This window comes from Apostichopus japonicus, chromosome 12 (genome assembly GCF_037975245.1).
Source record: "Apostichopus japonicus isolate 1M-3 chromosome 12, ASM3797524v1, whole genome shotgun sequence".
NCBI classification, from domain to species: Eukaryota; Metazoa; Echinodermata; class Holothuroidea; order Aspidochirotida; family Stichopodidae; genus Apostichopus; species Apostichopus japonicus.
Genome location: NC_092572.1, coordinates 32,697,084 through 32,716,940, shown reverse-complemented (window position 1 = coordinate 32,716,940; position 19,857 = coordinate 32,697,084). Strand labels below are relative to the sequence as shown.

The 19,857-nt window shown below is 39.3% G+C and overlaps 3 protein-coding genes across 6 annotated transcripts in view; 1 reads left to right on the top strand and 2 right to left on the bottom strand.

Annotated features, from left to right (window-relative positions):
- The window catches only part of LOC139977759 (uncharacterized), a 32,192-nt gene extending 29,380 nt beyond the window's left edge, over positions 1-2,812 (top strand). For both annotated transcript variants that reach the window (XM_071987393.1, XM_071987395.1), the window contains exon 6: positions 149-2,812. In XM_071987393.1, coding sequence (XP_071843494.1) covers positions 149-256 — 108 coding nt within the window. In that variant the 3' untranslated portion in view covers positions 257-2,812. The remainder of the gene's footprint in view (positions 1-148) is intronic.
- Positions 1-19,857, bottom strand: part of LOC139977725 (uncharacterized) — a 173,024-nt gene that overhangs the window by 93,351 nt on the left and 59,816 nt on the right. Inside the window, exons 17-19 of the mRNA XM_071987243.1 lie at positions 19,533-19,756; positions 18,402-18,539; positions 11,178-11,315 (exon numbers count right to left, since the gene is read on the bottom strand). Of these exons, the coding sequence (XP_071843344.1) occupies positions 11,178-11,315; positions 18,402-18,539; positions 19,533-19,756 (500 nt within the window). The remainder of the gene's footprint in view (positions 1-11,177; positions 11,316-18,401; positions 18,540-19,532; positions 19,757-19,857) is intronic.
- The window catches only part of LOC139977734 (uncharacterized), a 475,642-nt gene continuing 459,427 nt past the window's right edge, over positions 3,643-19,857 (bottom strand). For 2 of the 3 annotated variants that reach the window (XR_011796649.1, XR_011796650.1), the window contains one exon: positions 3,644-7,595. The gene's annotated coding sequence lies outside the window, so the exon portion shown is untranslated. Of the gene's footprint in view, positions 7,596-19,857 lie in introns of all 3 variants that reach the window. The other variant, XR_011796653.1, reaches the window with a different exon arrangement.

Below are 19,857 nucleotides of genomic sequence, written 5' to 3'. Positions count from 1 at the left end.
ATTGTGGGTTCCTGCTTCTAGGGCATAGGCCTACTAATTTGAACATAGTTTTCAAGCTGGAGTAGCAACTTCCTGATTAATCATTCACCACTATTATTGTTAAATGATTAAGTTTCCCATGCTATTAAAAGTATTTTTTTTGTTTCAGCTGATTTCTTCCCGGTGGAGAAAGTTCTTAAGAAGAGGCAGAAGAAGGGAGAAACTCAGTATCTGGTCAAGTGGCACGGGTACTCTTCCAAATATAATCAATGGGTAGATGCAGGGAGCATCTCAAAGGAAGCCCTGGATATGTATAAAGGCATTGAAGGATTTCCACTTATATCTCCTTAATTTTTTATTTAGAATAGCATAATTGTTTAAGTAGTAGCTGGGCAAGTGTTTGGTTGTATGTTGAGTGTAATTAAGATGTTTTAGTAGAGTAAATGTCAGGCTACGGCATAACGTTGTCATGTTTCCTTGTTTAGGTATATGAGTTCTTTTAAGCAATCAAGTAGAACACAGTCGACGTAGAGTATTAACAAATAACATGTTATAATTTATTGCGTTACATCATGCTGTACAGGACAGATATATAGGATGACATGTCCAAGGTTACTTGTTGACAGATGGAGAGATAGGGTGAACAAGGACAAGCAGACGGCATGCTGTAACTTATATATCAATATGCAAATACACAGCTCATTAACATACAGGTGCAGATTATACAACGTAGTGCATCGTTTGCACACAGACATATGAATGCATATTCAATAACATTACATCCCCCTTTCTTTAATAAGTTGGGAGTCTTAGATAGGCTACAATTCAATTAAACTTTCTTAATAATTACAAGGGCTTTGTGTAAGTCTGGTAGTATTTCGCAACAATACTACACAGCTTGTAAAAATTATAAATCCAACATTATTCTCTTCTTTACTCTCCGACCAGACCTAGTAACATAAACATCTTCTTGTTGGTCTGGACCTTCTGGTTCTGGTGCCAGAATATTTTCTATTTCTGAACTGGGGTCAGAGTTATGGTTTATAATCTCTGACTGGGGTAGAACCTTTTCCCCTTCCTTTAAATGTTTCCTATTCCTCCTCAGGATTCCTCCCGAGTCGGTTTGAATTTCATACGATCGTGGTTCATGTCTTTGCTTTAGTAATGTACCTGGGGTCCATTTGCCTGAACTTTGGTCTTGTACATATACACTTTGTCCGGGAACCGACGGACTCAAAGGTTTTGCTGTTTTATCATGATAGAATTTCTGTGTCCTGCATATCCTGCATACGGTCAAAAATTGAATCACGATCAACATTCTTATTTTGTACTCTGACAGGAAGATTAGATTTCACCTTACGATTGAGCTGTATTAATATATATTTAATACATTTACATGTGTGGTTGGGGTTTCTTAAATGTATTATGAGGAAATATGAATAAAATATTTGTATTTATGAAAAGATGCATGGAAAAATGAGAACATTTTCTAAGGGCATGGGTAGCGTATTGCATGTTTGAAGTATTTTAGACAGCTGCTGTGTATGTCAATGATATTTCTGTTATGTGTATGTTTAGTAGTTGCAGTAGCAGCTGCAATTGTCAGTAGTTTGGAGGGCATTCGATTGCCAGGTCTTGAGTGAGACAGACACCTCAATAGATGTACTAAATGTACGCAACTCATCATGTATGCTTTCTCTTTTCAACCACGCATCGCTCCGCAGGAAAGCCCTCATAATTATTTATATACTAGGACACATTATAACACCCTAACAATGCCCATTTCAACAGTGTTATAGTCAAATACCAGTTTTATATGGTATTCGTTGATGTACAGGTTTAGCCTGCAGATATAAAGTTTTGGATACTTTTCCATTTTTTCTAAACATAATACTACAACCCTTGGTGATAGGTCATTTGCTAAGTGTGGTCAAAAGTGTAGAACGCCCTCCCTCCGGATCTCTGCATCATTCCGAGCATTCATAGTTTAAGAAACGTTTGAAACATCTCTTTCCAAAATCTGATTATTACTTTATGAGACTAACTGCAGAGAAACAACCATTGTTTCAACTTTCTTTGTTTTAGTAATGTCTGCCTTGTAGTTTGTATCATATTGTCTGCTTTGTTTTCAACACAACCATACATGCCTTGTTTTCAAGGCCATGCATAAACCTATTCATTCAAAAGGTTTTTCTTGAACACAAAATTGCTTGCTTTCACTCATAATGCTTCATTAAAAAGTGACATATGTATCATATCGATAACATGACATAAGAAAAAAAGTACTAGGCACACAAGTATGTAGACAAATTTGAGTAAAAAGTTTTTATTTGCTCATTTACAGGATTTTCAATTTGTAACCATTAACATTACAACCATTTAACTTTCTACACAGCATTTCTACCCCCCCCCCCATCTGGGGCAATGTCAGCAAATATTTTACTAAGTTTTGCCCCCATATCAAGTATGAGCTGAAGTTTGTCATGAATGGTCAGGTGCTGTGTTTTTAAGGTTTTCAGTTTTGAAATTTGGTGACCTCAAACAAACTTTCACCTCAAAATTTAATAAGGGTTATGTACATACAGAGTTTGATGTACATGTAGGCTGCTCATGTTTCTATCTATGCATCTGTTGAATCTTTTGTTTATGGATATACGTTGAATTTATTGATGAAACTTAATTGGACTGTTACCGCCACTTGACCTCAACCAAAACAAAAAATTTCCCTGAAAATTAAAGAGATTATGTTCTCACTTTAAAACAATGTTTTGAAGTTTGAAAAGCAGTCCGTTGAAATATGCATCAAGAAATTCAGAGAGATATAAGATACTCAGGCCAAGGTCAACAGTCAAAGTTTCAGCTAGGTCCACAAAACTTCAACTACCTAATACTGCATTAGATGGTTCTCATATTTTTTCACCACTGCTGACCCTCTTGATTCAATCGAAAACAATTGGAATTATCTGATATATGTAACATTAACCTAGGAACAAAATTTGAAGGGCAAGCATCTTTGCATCTAGTGATATTGTGTTAAAATGTAGTCATTATACAAACAACATCTCATGGTTCTCTCAGCTTGTGTGTAGGAATAAAACGAAGAATTAAGAAACATTATGAGACTATACTTCACATATCACTGTTAACCCATTTCTTGCAAAATGTTAGGTTTGGGCAGGAAAAGACGTAACATACAACAGAAAGCCATATATTTGAGCAACTTGGAGGGAAAAATTGCAATGACTTTGCAGCAAGCAGCTTGGACTTATTCACTATTTATATGCCACATAGTACACCACCAAGAAATCTCTTTTAGTGCTGCTGTTAGTATACATAAATTTTTCTTGACTGCTGTACTAGCACTAAAACTTTTCATGGATTTCTGCAAAAGAACACATAATGTTCTTTACATACTATAATAAGAGACATTGGTAAATATGGTAATATTTAGTAATATGAAATGATGTAAATAACTGTTACTGATCACCAACATTAAACTGTAAGCAAGTTAACCAGATGTGCTACTCCCAGTGACATTAGTGAAAGATTCAACTTGGAAATAATTTTGGTTTGCAATGAGGTCAACGCTATGTTGGTAAGGACAGAGTCCACAGCCATACTGAAGTATTTGGGGTTCCTTGCCACGGATGATGGTACCAGACCCTTCATTCATGGATTCTCTGAACCAGTCTTCGTGTAAACCAGACACAATTAACTTGTTTATGTGGTATGTGATGCAGTGCGGCTCATCTTCTGGCAAATTGAATACTCTTACATTATCAGATATAATCATCATTTGACATGATTCCGTGTATACCTGGTAGTACATGTATCTTGGATATGTGTCTTCTGCACATGCGGAGTAATGAAATGAACATGAAATCATTTTAAAGCATGGATTTACCTATTGGGATTGGTAACTACTGGTACCTTAAAAACTCTCAATGGGACTTATGAATGAACTTAATATTAAAAATTTGGTAATTATTCTCTAATCAGTAGAGCTGCTACATGTAAATTACACGTAGGGGCAATACGTGTGATCACTTAAAACCTCACTGCTATGACTTAAAAATTAGAAAGGTAGGACCAGCTTTCTAGAACCATTCAGTACTTCAGCAAGAGTAAACAATGAAAGATATCACCTGAAACATAAAATTCACTTAAGAAAAGTTGTCCAGTCTGTCTGATATCCTAGAAAAGTTGAATTCTGTTCCCATTACTTCAGTGAAAATCTCAATTACTTAAGTTTAAAAGTTATTCAGAAGTTGAGATATGCTTTTATTATATGGAACCCAGTTAAATCAAATGACCAGCACCCTCATCCACTACTCAAAGGTGATCATATGCATCATCCTGACATAGATATATGTATTACCATTAAATACAAAGAATACATTTTAAGTTTATCCGCATTATAAGACGGTTGACCTTGCATTACACTCTGACTACCTTGGTAGGCCAACTAGCCTGTTTGACTTTGAACATTGGGCTTTTAGATAATGACTTTATCCCCTTAGAACCGTGTACATTTGTCTTAATTACTTTACTAAAATATTGTCTTGAATTGTCACCTTTGCAAACAAAGTCCTCAGTCATACATATGCAACATTAATAAGTTTGGGTCTGGGAGGGTCTTTTGTGATTTATGGGGAATTGAAATTGGACATCTTATACATACTAAGAGAAATTCAACACAGCTATCTTACCACTTGATGGTAACTTGGGTTTAACTGAGCACCTTTCATCACAAGTTGCTGGACATCCCCCTGTCAGATTAGCTAAGGGAACAGAGGGTGGTAATTAAAGGCTGTGCTTCTTCTTGGCAGAACGTTACTAGTGGGGTTCCACAAGGGTCTGTATTAGGTCCCTTGTTGTTTGTTGCCTATATAAATGACATCGACGGAGATATATTGTGTAAAGCTAAGAAGTTTGCTGATGACACCAAATTGTATTCTGAGGTCTCTTCCAAAAGCGATTCTGAGAAATTTCAAGCGGATTTGGATAAGATTTTTTCCTGGTCTCAGGGGTGTCAAACAAGGGCGGCGGAAGCACTTTTAATCTGGGGGGGGGGGGGGGCACCGACGTCGAAGGGCACTTTGCAGAAATTTGATTGGACTGATGCAGCCTGATATTTAGTACACTTTATAACTCTTATTGTATTATCTTATTTGCGTATACACATCACTTTGTCAACGCCCCCCCCCCCCACCATCGAGGAAAAAATGCATACTAGCACTGCAATATCCAATGTGCAAATTGGGAAGCAAGGAACAAGTTTTCTTTCGAGACAAAATGAGGTGAAATCATTATAAAGTCCCTGCACACGCGATCGATACATGCATGAAAGCAAATGAAATATGTCAAAATACGAAAGGATGGGGTAGGTTATGGGATATTAAACTATACTCATTATTCACAGTAGGCTATAAATGGCTTCTGCTTATTAGAAAGTTACAATATAATATAGCAATGCATTTTTGGAAATGCATTTTTGGAAATGCATTAGAATTTTTTTTTTTGAAATTGAATATGCATAATGGCACTCACCAGAATGTTAGAAGCAGTTGCGGAGCTAGGGGTATTGATCAGGGGGTCGAGAATGGTCTGTAGGGGCGCTTTCGACACTTATCTAAGCGGAGCGCCACCACAGGTTCGCGCGAAGCGTAGAGAAATTTTATGAGTCAAGATACTCCCTAGATCGCCGGAAATGACCCTTTCCAGGCCTTGCTAATTTGCAGATGAATGAAGAATAAATAGGTGTCATCGCCATTTTGTCAGAAAATTACACCAACAAAACGTGACAAATGTCAATAGGTAGATGAGAGCGCAATTAAAAAGTCAGTAATCGCGAATAAGTGAAAAGTGGTAAAAAGCTGAAAAGGGCACAAGCAGTCCATTTGAGTCTGTCAGGGGGGCATCCGCCCCCCTGACTGTATGGACGCTCCGCCACTGGTTACAAACCTTGTGGTATTAAACATTTAAAACTTTCCGAAATATTTCATTCGACGTGGGTTTCGCTTTGTAAACTCTTTAGCGATGTCCCGTATAACTAATCAGTCCGTTCTTGCTTTATGGATATGAAACATTAGCATATTATTATACCGTTTACACCAATTGAGCTCCGCAAGTATGTCTTTATCCAGCGTTGTACGGAGAAGGATCTCTCTCCGGAGGCTGCGCTCATTGGTGCCAGTAGGTATATGTGTATTAGGCATGCAGAGAACATTCGGAATAGCCAGGCGAATGTCCTTGTGGTCAGACAGGAGAGATACTAACAATTTTTCCATTCGATATAGCTTTGAGTTTGACCCACAGAAATTCATTAATAGTTCTAAATTAGGATTAGATCTCTTACTGAAATATCGCTGACCTAATAAGGTGATCAAGAGTACAATTTTATGTAGAAAAAGGGCACATTTTTAACCTGAGGAAAAGTGGGGGGCACGTGCCCCTGTGCCCCCCTCCCCCCCGATTCCGCCGCCCTTGGTTGCAACTATAGCCAGTAATTGTCTTTGATACAACTGTATCTAGTAAATGTTTATCGAAAAGGCTGTTTTGGAACTTGGAACGCCGATCGTGACAACAATAGGCAACAAAGTGCTGCAGCTCTATACATATAAAGTCTGTTAATCAATGATAGGCCCGGGCCTACAGTGCTACATACTGGCTACGCCCCTGATAGTTCTAAATTAGGATTAGATTTCTTACTGAAATATCGCTGACCTAATAAGGTGATAACATGTACAATTTTTATGTAGAAAAAGGGCACATTTTTAACCTGAGGAAAAGTGTGGGGGCACGTGCCCCCCCCCCGGTTCCGCCGCCCTTGTTGTTACTGTAACATATACTTTGTTGTACATTCAGTAGTACTGCAGTATATATTTGCTACAAATGCTAGGGATTTTCCGGTGATGTTAATGAAGTCAGTGATCTCTACCAGTTTCTACAACATACATTACATTTTTCATACTTGCAGCTTGCAGTTAGAGTAGTTCTTTAGACTGGTCTGATGTCAAACTTCATGATATCTCCTTCAGATGAGAGCCTGGGGAGTTGCCCAGTGTTCATACCAACATCCCGTTATCCCCTATTCAGATTGCAGCTTGATGACGTAGATGCATTCTCCTGACAATAACCTTTGGTCAAAACAGCAGAAGCTGGTTCCTTCAAAATAGCATTACTCTATTGCCACAGATGTTGTACCAAATTTGGTGCCCCTAGCCCAGTATGTTCATATTGTGCCCCTTGGATTAATTCTCAGGCATAAATTAATTGGTTACAAGGGGGCCACTTGAAGTCCTTTCCTTTAGATTCAAAGTCTGTACCTTTGCGACAATATTTTGCTCCTTTTTCATAGCTTGTATAAAGATAGCTTTAAGTGAACCATAATAGACACTTTGTCTATTGATCTCAAAGTTACAACAATTGTGGATACTCAGTTAATTTTCAGTACTGTGATAGATCATCAAGTTCATGACTAACAATTCTGATGTCATAATTGTCTCAATCCCTTAACAAGCATCCTTGGAGCAAAACTTTAGAAATTATAGGTCTGTTGGATGGTCTGGCCTTCAAGTTGACATGTTGCTCTCCTGATTGTATCCAATTCAAAGCTGTTCATGAAAAAGAAATCATTCATTTCAAATCTATTAATTCCACAGTTTTTTGTCAGTTTGGTTCAAGTTTCCATTTAGTGATTATTCATTTCTATGTTGAATTATACATCTAGTACATTGTACAACATTTATTAAGATAGCCTAAGATAATCACATTTAATTAATAATAAGAATGATTACGGTTAGTCCATCATCAGAGCTTCACTGCAGAGAAAACGGTTCTTTTTATCTGAGGTTAGTTATGTAGTACAGCTATTGCAACCAATGCCAATTATATAAAACCATTTTCACTATTGTATTAATATTGGAACAAAGTATAGAAAGTATGACACCATCATTCCAATGATGGATTTCCAACTTAATTATCGAACTGCCCTGGAAAAGGATGTTAGTTCAGCAAATGACCAATACACGTATGTCACGTAGATACAGATTACCAATTCACTTTCTATATCCTGATTCTTAACTTTATAATGATATACTGATTTTGTCATTGCAGACTGTCTGATATAGAGAAGATGCTCAATACAATCCAGGGAGGTCCACTAGTTTAGGGTCCCTCGGTGACTGGAGTTTTTTCGAGTTTAACCCCTCTGTGGAAGACAGCAGTCACCTGGTGGGTTTAATGGCTGTTCCCTGGGGAGTTTGGTGCCAGATCTTGGGTACTCAATCTGCTCAAGCTTTCAAGACCACGGTCTCCTCTTCATTTCCAGATTTTCGTTATTGATGTGTCCAAAGTTACTGTCTGTTTTTTCCCTACCCTTATTCAATTTTAAATATATTTTTAAAATAATATCGGTTTTCCCACAAATGTTTTCCCTACCTTCGTACAGCTCAAACTGAATCACATCACTACACACACGATCAATCAATCTTGACTGTTGACTTGGTAATTCTGACTGACTTGAAATTGACAAAAACTTTGAATATATAACATACCATATGATATGCTGATTAACAGGAATACAGCTCAAAGTATTAAAGACATCTGTTCTCCATCACAGTATCGTTGTGTTTTGAATCTCTGATTTGGTCATACTTGCTCGAGAGCTATGAAATGATCAATGACGTAAATGGTGTTAACACAAGGACAAGAAAAGCGAATGCATATTCATAGCTGTAACTATGATGGTAGCTCATTACAAATGAAAGTATACCATTGTTATGTTATGAATGTTATCAATATCAGCTTAAAAGGTAAAACAAATAACTTTTAAAAAATTGTTGATGTGCAACTGGAAACTGTGATCATTGCTTTATGAGAGTTTGAGGTTTCTTTACTTTTCTTATTTCTTGACATAATTAATTCAAATATATTTTTTTTCTCACATCAATTTAAGTCAGGTAAACTAGCTTCCATTTTAAATATTTCAGAAATTAGTTATTACAGTAACAATGTTTAAAATATCCTCACCTTGACTTAGCATGTTTTGTTTCCCACAAGAATCTGTCAATTGTTTGTGAAGAACACTGCCAGTTGTCTCACGAGATCGCTTCCGTCAGACAAGCAGAACAGATTGTCTGGATATTGAACGGTTTACCTCAGTGCGACCTCCCGCCTGTTTCTAACCACTGATTAGTGTTCTTTTTGGATACCAGCTGGAACAGATGAAATGAGTAAAACAAATAATTAATGATATAAAATGTTCCATATGTAAGAGACAACAAAGATGTTTTCATGCTGAATGTTTTTTATCAATATAAACACTATTGAAAAGTCCTATGGCTGCGCAATCCAAATGATACAGAATATCCTACATAGAGGTGACATAAATAAAATTAGTACCCACAATTATGTTTTTGAGCATGTTAATACTAGTGTCTCCCATGACCACATATAGCATTATTCACCAGCTGGAACTTTTTCAAATAACAAAGTTGTTGTGCATAACAAACTAACCATGTTTCCTCCCTTAAACAAGTGTCTTTGTAAATATGCAGTGATGATATATTAATTACATTTAAACAGAAATATTAAGACTAACTTCACATAATTTATGGGCAAAATTGGAAAAATAGCACATTATACACAGATTGTTTGCTGTTTAAAGGGTTAAAGTCAGTAGCTGTAGTGGAAGGTAATTCCTTCTTTTTACATTCCTTTTAGCCAACATTAGCTGTTACAGTAATTGTTGGAATCTACTCTCTTGAATATTCATTGTGCCTGTCAACTACAGTATGTCAGATAGATTAGTACTGATCTCACATTTCTTTATCACATCCATTTAGAATATCAGTTATACATTGGCTAATGTCCTTTGAGGTATTTATATTATTACATTAAATTTTCACCTTCTTCATACAGCTCCTCTTGCAAGTCTGTGCGGCCAGCTGCTTGTAATGCCTCTCCCAGTACTTTGTATGTAGCTTTACTCCCATTGTTCTGTTTCCAAGTCAGCAACATCTGATAAACAATTTCCTTGTGTCCCTGGTTGGTAAAATCTCTAACAAGATTTTTAAACTTTGGCTCACCTATTCCAAGATTGCTACCTACATCTTTCCAATTTGCTGGAAGTTTTTCTGACAAATCCTGTAACAAATTATAAGGAGGCTATGCTTACCGAGTATAACTTCAAGATATATCATGTCTCCATTTAGAGCCCCAGTGTAACTGAGTATAATGTAGTTTCAGTATTTTATGAGAAAAAAAGCTACACAAACTGATTGCCCTGATACATAATCATGTATGCATGTTACAAACTAGCTGCAGTAGAAGAAAGATTGTTATTGCTGCAACTTTACCCTCAAAGCAGCATCTGGTATTTTTGAAGATTCATAACATCTTGTCTGCTGTGAATGTTGGACATCCCCTGTCAGTGATAGTGAAAGACTGTCTGAGTGGGGTGCTGTCAGTCTCTGCAATGAGATATGAGTTGAGTTTGTTTATGATAAGATTACTCAAGTTTTTGAAGAAAGTGTATGACCTTATAAATAGTCATTTTCATAAACAGTGTGATATATTATGTTAGGTTTAAGGTATCTCACATCAAAATTTTGTTTATACTTCTCTTTGGAATATATTTTCAAACAATGAATAGACTGTTACTATCATGGAGGTATATGTGTCTACAGGTGTAGATTCATTCAAGTGTCTCTTCGTCAAGGGTTGGACATGAGTTGAAATGAGTCACACACAATTGTTAGCGATATTTTTACAAAATATTGACATCTAAAATGAAAAGGACTTTAAAAAATTCACTTGTGAAAACTGCCTGGTACGCTTAGAATTAGCAACTATTGAAAAGCTAATTTATAAGGGTCATACCGCTTTATACTTTTTTTAAATGGCACCACTGATAAAAACAGATGCCAGCACACTCTAGCAGTTTGACAAAACAGTCCAGCCAACTTTCGAGTTTAACACAGCAATTATTTCATGAAAACAAGCATTGATGCAACACTTTATTTCAAGAAAAGTCCACCATTAAACATCCAAGGATTAAAGCAAGAATGTTTGTAAAGATTAAAGGACAACCATAACATTGAAATAAAGATGCATAACTTACTGTTACTTACTGTTAGACCCAATCATGCTCAAATGGATCAGGACAAATGTAGATTAAATAACTATTTACAAACCTTGTGTGGGACTCTCAATTCAATTGTTCTTTTCTGAGTAACTTTGAAGTAAAAATAACAATCTTCCTCTTCAACTTTATCAAAGGAAAACGGGCACGAAAATTCTTGATCACTCTCTACTTCCTCGAATGGAATTTCCTGCAGCAAAGAAAAATTATAAGTGCATGTTTCATATTTTACTGCATGGTGCATGCAATACCAAGACTGACATAGCAATGACAATGGTTAAAAATACAGAACCAGAGCCCAAACAGGCACTGTGGTTCCTTGTTTAGTGAAAATTTTTGGGCCCAGATGGTCCCATAAGATTTAGGCCTACATGTATCATTTATCAACCAACTTATTGTATAACAAGTTTGGGTACAATCACTCTGACGGTTGCAGAGTTAATGCAATGTAAAAATAGTGAGCCCAATTGGAACCCACAAATTTAAGAATGTGTCCCAAATTGCACTTGAGTTGGGAATACAATTTGGGGCCAGGAATATTTTGGGGCCCAGATAGTCCCCCAAATTAGGCCATACATGTACCAGTTTTTAACTAGCAACTGCATACCAAGTCTGGTTACACTGGGACTTGATGTTGCATCTTCTCACTATAATACATCTATATTGAAAGTATGACAAATATCCACCACTCCATTGTTGAGTTATCACGGACCAAAGCAAGTGTCATAGAGGCATATGCACACATACACAAACATAAACGTCAACCTAACTGCTTCCAGCAAAGATCCAAAATTACAATAAAATGACACTCAGTTTTGATATATGTTAGAACATTTAAATACAAGTTAACAGGTAACTTATACTACCATAATCAATATAAATGTTCAGAAATCAGCCAGTACAACAAAGGGCTTTCCTGCATTCTAGTCGAGGGTGCAGTTTACAAAGGTCCTAATGTTTCACATCTCAGAATCAAGGTCCCACAATACTGTGAAAGCGCAACGCAACAAGCATGCCAATGTGCAGGATGAATTTGTGCGCAACATATGCTGGATGAACGACTGAAAGTTTCACTTGTACAATTCCACTGAATGAAATTTCCCATAAGAAAGTACTACTTGAGGTGTTAAAACAACTTTTCAGACACGGAAATTCCAACAAATGTTCCAATGATCTTTTCATATTTCTGAACCAGACTGCCAAAATGCATTGTGTTTACAATGATGTAACAAGAAGTTTTCTTCATGACGTAATGTATATGTTCTTCTGACGTAATGTATAGTGAGGGTGTAAAACATACTCGATTTAAGTAAAGCAGTGTGATGTGACAAACAATAAATTCACGATGACACAGATTGTCCTGAAAGACCATTGACCTCAACAACAGGCTTCTTGTACTAAATGTGAAACAGCAACATACTAAATATGAAATCTGTCCTTGTTGAAATAGTGTGTAAAAACATGATGTTTCACAATTTGACCCCTGGTGAACTCAAACGACCATTGACCTCCGTCCACAACATTAGACTTCTTGTACTCAATATGGTACAATAACATACCAAACATGCGATCTGTCCAACCTTCTCTTGTGATATTATGTTTAGGAAGGTGTGTTAACTAGTGTAGAGAGACAAGTAAGAGGGCAGTGAAGTAATTGGTTGGCGTGTGTTGACTTCAAATGGCATATTTGACCTCCATCAAAATCAATAGGCTTCTTTTACTCAAAGTTATACACCTTCTACACACCAAATATGAGATCTGCCCAAGCTTCCCTTCTTGAGATATCGTGTTTACAAGGTTTTCTCATTGTGGCACCTGGTGACCCCAAATGACCTTTTACCTCTATAAAAAAACAAGACGCTTCTTGTTCTCAATGTGGTTCATATACATACTGAGAATGAGAAGTGGCCAAAGCTAACCTTCTTGAGATATCGTGTTTACAAGGTTTTCACAATTTGATCCCCGGTGACCCCAAATGACATTTGACATCCACCAAAACCAATTGGCTTTTGTACTCAATATGGTTCTTCTACATGCAAAATATGAAATATGTCTATGCTTCCCTTCTTGAGATTATTCCCACTTAATTAGTGCGGCTACGAGGGAATGACTTTCCTTCTGGACAAATTTCTTATGCATTTCCCGCGCCTTCGGCACTCAACTAATACAAAATAAAAAAATACCACCAACTATACCGCAGCCTGCCACTGGCAGCCTATCAAGCCAGCTCCGTCTGGCTAGATCAGGTGCCTTGGCCTGGTCATTCAAAATTACGCCCAATCCACGGCGTGTGGATTGGCGGGATCATGAAGTCATTCCCTCGTAAGTAGCCCTACTATTCAAGTGGGGATAAGTTACATCGGAAACTCCTTACGTTCTGGAAAAAATTACTTATGCAGCTTCCCACCGAAACCGGTAGTGGGAGCCGGGAACTCACCGATGTTTTCTGGAGGCTAAACAACGCCAGATTAACTGGAACCTCCCGAAAGACCGCAGTCAGCCATATTTGCTTCATGGCACAGGACGTCCCATAAATAAGAGGAGATTGAAGTATTAGAGGACTTCTCCTCCAGAGGAACGCCTTTATAGAGCGCCAGGGACATAGACATTGCCTTCACGTCATGTGCCCGCAGGCGGGGCAAAGGAGCTCCCAGCACATACCTCACCCGGTGATCCAGCGTGAGATCGTATCGTTGGATGCACAGGAGTATGGCTTGCGCGAAATAACAAAGGAAGACAAAGGAAGGACTGCGTCCAGTGGAGGTACCACTTCAAAGAGCGGACCAGGCACCATACCTTTTCCTCTGCGATGGAGGAGAAGATACCGATAATAATAATAATGGACATTTATAATGCACTGTTATCCTTTCAAAAAGACGCTCATGGCGCAGTGACACAAACAGTGTGACAGCAAAACAGTAAACATAGTAAAGGACAAAAGTTCAAGCAAAACTGGGCAACAGTGAACAATTAATTCAACAGTTTTCTTCAGATGAGTCTTGAGAGAGCATTTCAAAGAAGCAGGAGATGGACTGTGTTTTACATATTCTGGAAGGGTGTTCCACAGAGCAGCAGCAGCAAAAGTTCTTTTGCTCCATGAGCGATTTTCACACAGAGTAATTGATTGTGTCATCTCATGAAACTGCGATTTGCGTGATATGGTTGCAGAAGTTCTGGCAAGTAGAATGGTGAAGTTCTAACAAAATAGCGATATGTGAAAATCAATATTTTGAAAATAATTCGGTCTTTGATCGGGAGCCAGAATAATTCTCTCAGAATGGGTGTGGCATATTCTCTTAGCTTGGAACGTGTGACAAATCGTGCAGCAATGTTCTGTAGTCATGCAAGACGGTTGATTTGTATTTCTGGTAAACCGTAAAGGAGAGAATTTCCCATGTCAAGGCGTGATGTGACGTATGCATGCACTAGTTGTTCTGTAGCATTCTGTGTAAGGTATTTCCTAATAAGACTAAGGTTGCGAAGATGAAATGCAGCATTTCAAGATATTAAGGAAATGTGATCATTTAATGACATGTTGGCATCAAATATGGTACCCAGATTCCGCACTTTTGTTGATGAAGTTATGTTTGTGGTACCAATACGAAGGTGAGGATCTTTTACCTTTTCACGCGGCAGTATTAATCCAAAAACAATTAATTCAGATTTGTCTTCGTTTAATTTCAAGAAATTGTGCGTCATCCAAAGTCTAATGTCATCAATGCATAATTCTAGGTGACTCAGTGCATAAGTGGCCTCAACTTGATTTGGATTGAACGAAAGGTAAATTTGTGAGTCATCTGCATAGAAATGATATTGTAGATCGTAGTTCTGAATAATTTGTCCAAGTGGGCCAGTGTATAAGGAAAACAGCAACGGTCCAAGGACAGATCCCTGGGGTTCACCAAATTCCACCTTGGTAAGAGCTGAGCAGTGATAAATAATTTTAATATATTGTGATCTGTCTGTGAGATATGATTGGAACTATTTCCAAACTGTCTTATCTAAACCTAAAGATCGAATAGAAGCTAAGCCGAAAAGTGTCGGCAAGAAGTCCATCATCTGGGCCTTCGACAGGAAGGACAGGTCCTGGACCAGACACACTCCATGCGGTTCAAACTTATATGTCCCGGCAACACCGACAGCGCGAGGAGGGCACTTCGACGTCTGGCCGTTGCAGCTGCGAGAAGGAACGCCATCTTCAAAGACAACTCCAACAAAGGACAAGAAGACATGGGCTGAAAGAGAGGAGAAGCCAGGAGATTGAGGACCGCTTTCATATCCCACAAAAGACATAGGCCATGGCCGTTTTTAACGCGATGGCACGGACCAGGAGATCCAGGGATCAAGTGGATGAAACAATAGCAACCCTGGCCAAACCCTCGTAGATAACACCAAATGCAGTCCGATAACCCCTGACAGTATTGACCGACTTACCCTCCTCAAACATTTCCCTTAAAAAGTCTGTCACATCCTCGACAGCGCCGTAGTCGGATGACCTGGCGATCGGCACATCATTTTTGTACTATCGTAGTCTCTTATCATAGGGGTGAAGGTGGAATGTCTCCTGCCGACAAGGCAGCCTCCTCCAAAAGGCCTTCCTTTCGGAGGAAACGCCTAACAATTTCCGTGCAACCAAGTAGAGAGACTCTATGTGATCGTGGACCCTGCTCCCACCTGGGAGGATCAGGAGGTACGGGAGGGGATGAAGGATCTTGGGATCTCCGACAGGAGGCCCAAAAGCAGGCGGAACTTTATTTGTGAGGGCCAGAAGTTTGCGATCAGGATCACCCGACGCCGGGTAACCGAGCCTTCTCCAGCGTCTTCCCCACCAGAGCATACAGCATGACGGGACGAACTCTGCAATGTGTCCACCCCCCCCCCTCCTCAAGGTGGCAAGGGAGGAGGTTCCATGATCGCAGAGAAGCAATTCGATGCACGCCATATGATAAAACTAATCACTCGAATGGGTTCATTTCTTGGACCATTGAGAGATCTCTGGGTGTGCAGGCTCGCAAGAGCCACTCCAAAATAAGGATCTGAAATATTAAGGCCACACCGTGCCGCACGATCGAAGCTCTTGAAGTCCTCTGATTGGTGGGCCAATGGGGGAACTAAACGACAAGCCTGAGCAGCACACTTCCTTTCATTAGAAATGCGAGCATGATCCCATAGGATCAGGCCTTCCCACGATATGTAACACAAAAGTTACCAAAACTCACGGACCAACACCCGTAGTCCTCCTCAGAGAGGACGTCCCCAGACGGCTTGACATCGGGGCCAGGAAAGGTAAAACGGTCACTGTCTGAGAGACCTAACAGCCACTTCTAACTATCCCCTCATGGGGGCGATCCGGAAGAAGGCGAGGAGGGGCGTCGTTATTTCTGTGAGAACCAAAGCTATCCGCTTCCGAAAACGAGTCAGAGAAATGGACCTCAATTTCAGGTTCCCGAATAGGTGAAGGAGCAGTTGGATCTGCAGTAAGGCCCTGATGGGGCGAGGCCAATTCAAGCAGCAGACTAGACACTACCGCAAATAATCAGGGAAGGGTAGCGACCGACTCCTTCAATGCGTTAGGAGAGAAACCACTGTGGGGTCCTCCGACAGCACTGATGAGTGGTGACGGGGAGGAGCGTTTCCGTCTCAGACGGAACTACTGTTCGCTAGACGAGAACGCAGCATAGGAGGACGCCCCCCTCCCAATTTTCTCGTTTTCCTCTGTCTACTAGAGTGGGGACTGGCCCCTAGTTTGGGCATGGTTCAAAAACGGGAGGAAAAACCTCTTAAACAAAGTCTCTCCGCTGAGACGAAGGTACAAAACCACCTGGTCGTGCCCCAGGAGAACTCCCTAAGGTACCTGAGTGGATGTAGCAGCCCAGCACGTAGTAGAGTAATACAACAATCACACCTCTAGGAGCTTCCACTCAGGAGTTATGGGCCAAGAACCACTTTGAAAACTTTTGAGGGACTCGAGCCCCCCCCCCCCCACCAGTCTGAGTGGAAAGGCCAAGAGACTCCAGTGGAGCATAGCTAGAAGGCCACCCTAGGGTAACCTCTGAACTAACCTGAACCCAGAGGGTTCAAGGATGAGGAAGAGATGGGTCAATACGTTACTGTCACTACCTCCGAAACTGTTGGAAAGAAGGCCTCCCAGCTCCACCGTAGAAGGGCGTGGCCCTTCGAAACTGTGTCTGTGGGTAGAACAGAAGCAGACCGGAAGGCCAAATGAGCAAAAAAATCATCTATTTCTTCCCCATAAACATGTTACGAAAAGATAAGGAAGGGGGAACCCAAAGGCTCACAAGGCTTCCATAACAAGTAAGGACTACGTGACCAAAACCACTTGAGCAGAGCTCTGGAGCGCGCGAGAGTCCCAGCACCAGTACACAGTACTACAGCGCTGAACAGCCTAAGGCCTATACACAATCAAGTACATAGGAAACCGAGCCTACATAAAGCACGTACAACGGAGCAAAAACCACAGACCGAAGGGTCTAAGGGGGCCTATAGGGGAAACAAGCCGGAGCGGAACTGCTAATGTTCCGCAGAGGAAGAGGCCCCGGAGGGGCTCGAAGGGCAGGGTGCAAACAAAACCACAACTCACATCCGAGGCAAAATCGATGAGCTCCCACTCAAAACAGTATGAAGTGAACTCGCCGAGAATGCTCCGCTACGGCTGAACACGGAAGGAAGGAAAAACCCTTCACCGAGGACATGGGGTGGATGGAGGGATCCCGAAGGGAATAAAAAGGAGCGAACTCACTAAATCGGGAGTAACAGGGTTTTAAAGTGAACTCAGCGGTTGCTAAAATCACGCAAAAACCTCCGATGTTGACTTGGCTGGCTGGCTACAGTATAGTTGGTGGTAGTTTTTCAAGTAAGTTGAGCGCAGATTGCGCCGGAAAATGCATAAGTAACTTGTCCAGAAGGATAAGAGTTCCCGATGTAAGTATTGTGTATTCAGATTTTGACCCTGGTGACCCCAAATGACCTTTGACCTCCAAAAAAGCACAAGGCTTCTTGTCCTTACTATTAAGGTCATCCTACTTACAAAATATGAAATATCTCCAAGCATCTCTCTTTGAGATATCAAGTTTTACGTTTATATATCAAGTTTGCACAATTTGACCCCAATTTAACTCCCAAAACACGCTAGGCTTCTTGTGCTCAAAAATGTACTCCTACACACAACATATGAAATTTATATTTATTTTTATCAACTCATAGTACCACTACATTAGATTCCTACACCTATAATGTCCGATTAGAACCTAATTACCTTTGAGTTTGTGCCTTCACTGCATTTCCAAGATTCTGGCCGTATCTTTTCAAGTGATATCTTCAAAGGTAATCGTCCATCTTTCCAAAATGAGAATGGTTTTTCTTGCAAGACTCTTAAATTATTCTTCTCAATTATCTTAAAAGGATTAATCAAAACAAAGTACTGAAAAACTCATAAAGAAATGCAGGAGATCCATGTGAAAAGATATTACAATCTGATTGTCTAAAAATGGTATTCATGAATCTATTTCTTTTTCATGACATTCCTACACAATGAGCTTGATAAATGTTTATCATTGTTTATGTGTAACACTCCTAGGCAAGGATGAGTCTTACTTGGAACAGGGATTAGTTCCAAGACATTGGAAAATTTAAGAGAACGTAACATATAAGACAAATGAATTTAATAATAACTTCTATCACATTAGCATGCCAACCACTCAGTTGTATGCATTAAACATGCAATGCAATAGTTCTGATATACTATCATGGCCATTTATTAAACAAGTATGCATGTTTATTGGAGGACGACAGTTACTTATTCAAATTACAGCACTCTCATAACACTTTAACGCAATAACTAAATTCACGTGTATAATGGTGTATGGTAACTTCCGCATGCCCCCTAACTTTGAAAGTCATAAGTGGTAACTAAAGTAGTAGCCACTTCCACAATCTCACTTTGAATCAACAAAGCTTAACTTACTTTCCACAGTGACAAAAGGAAACATCAATTGCTTATTTTGAGACACATTCGTGGATTATTGCCCTCACTTAGCAGAATCATATAGTAATCTTCATCGCATACGCAAAGTTAGGGTGTATTGCTGGTGGTATTTGGTTAAACCATTTAAGAAATCACACAGTTGAAGGATAGAACTAAACCACTAAGCAAAAACAGCGAGATCGTCATCGCCATTATCCTTTAAAAGAACATTAATGGCCTTACTATCGCAAATTTACCATAAACCATCATAATTTGGTCACATAGATGTAAGAAAACAAACCAACAAACAAATAAAATAAGGTATTAGAGGTAACCCTACTGATAAACACCCTACATTATTATATTACAAAACGATTAGCTCAAAGTTCATTTTGATGATAGCAATTATTATATATAACTCACCTGTCTTTGACCTGGCAAGTCGATGTAGTATCCAAGTTCCATTTGCATATTTTTAGAAATCAAACCCTTGCTACAAGCAGCATAGACCTGGATCCTCTTATACAAAACATCTTTATCATCAATCTGACATGTCTCCCATGAAAAGCTTTCAACCCAGATTATGCAGTTTGTTTCATTCAGTTGATACAAAGCATGTTGTTTTGGTCTCCACATTGGCTGAGCCCCTACCAAAGTAAAACAACTGCTAAATCAGAAAGTTGGTACAATTATTTTGTTTCTGTTTTCTCTTCAATCAAACACTTTCCAAGATGCCCGTAACACAAGG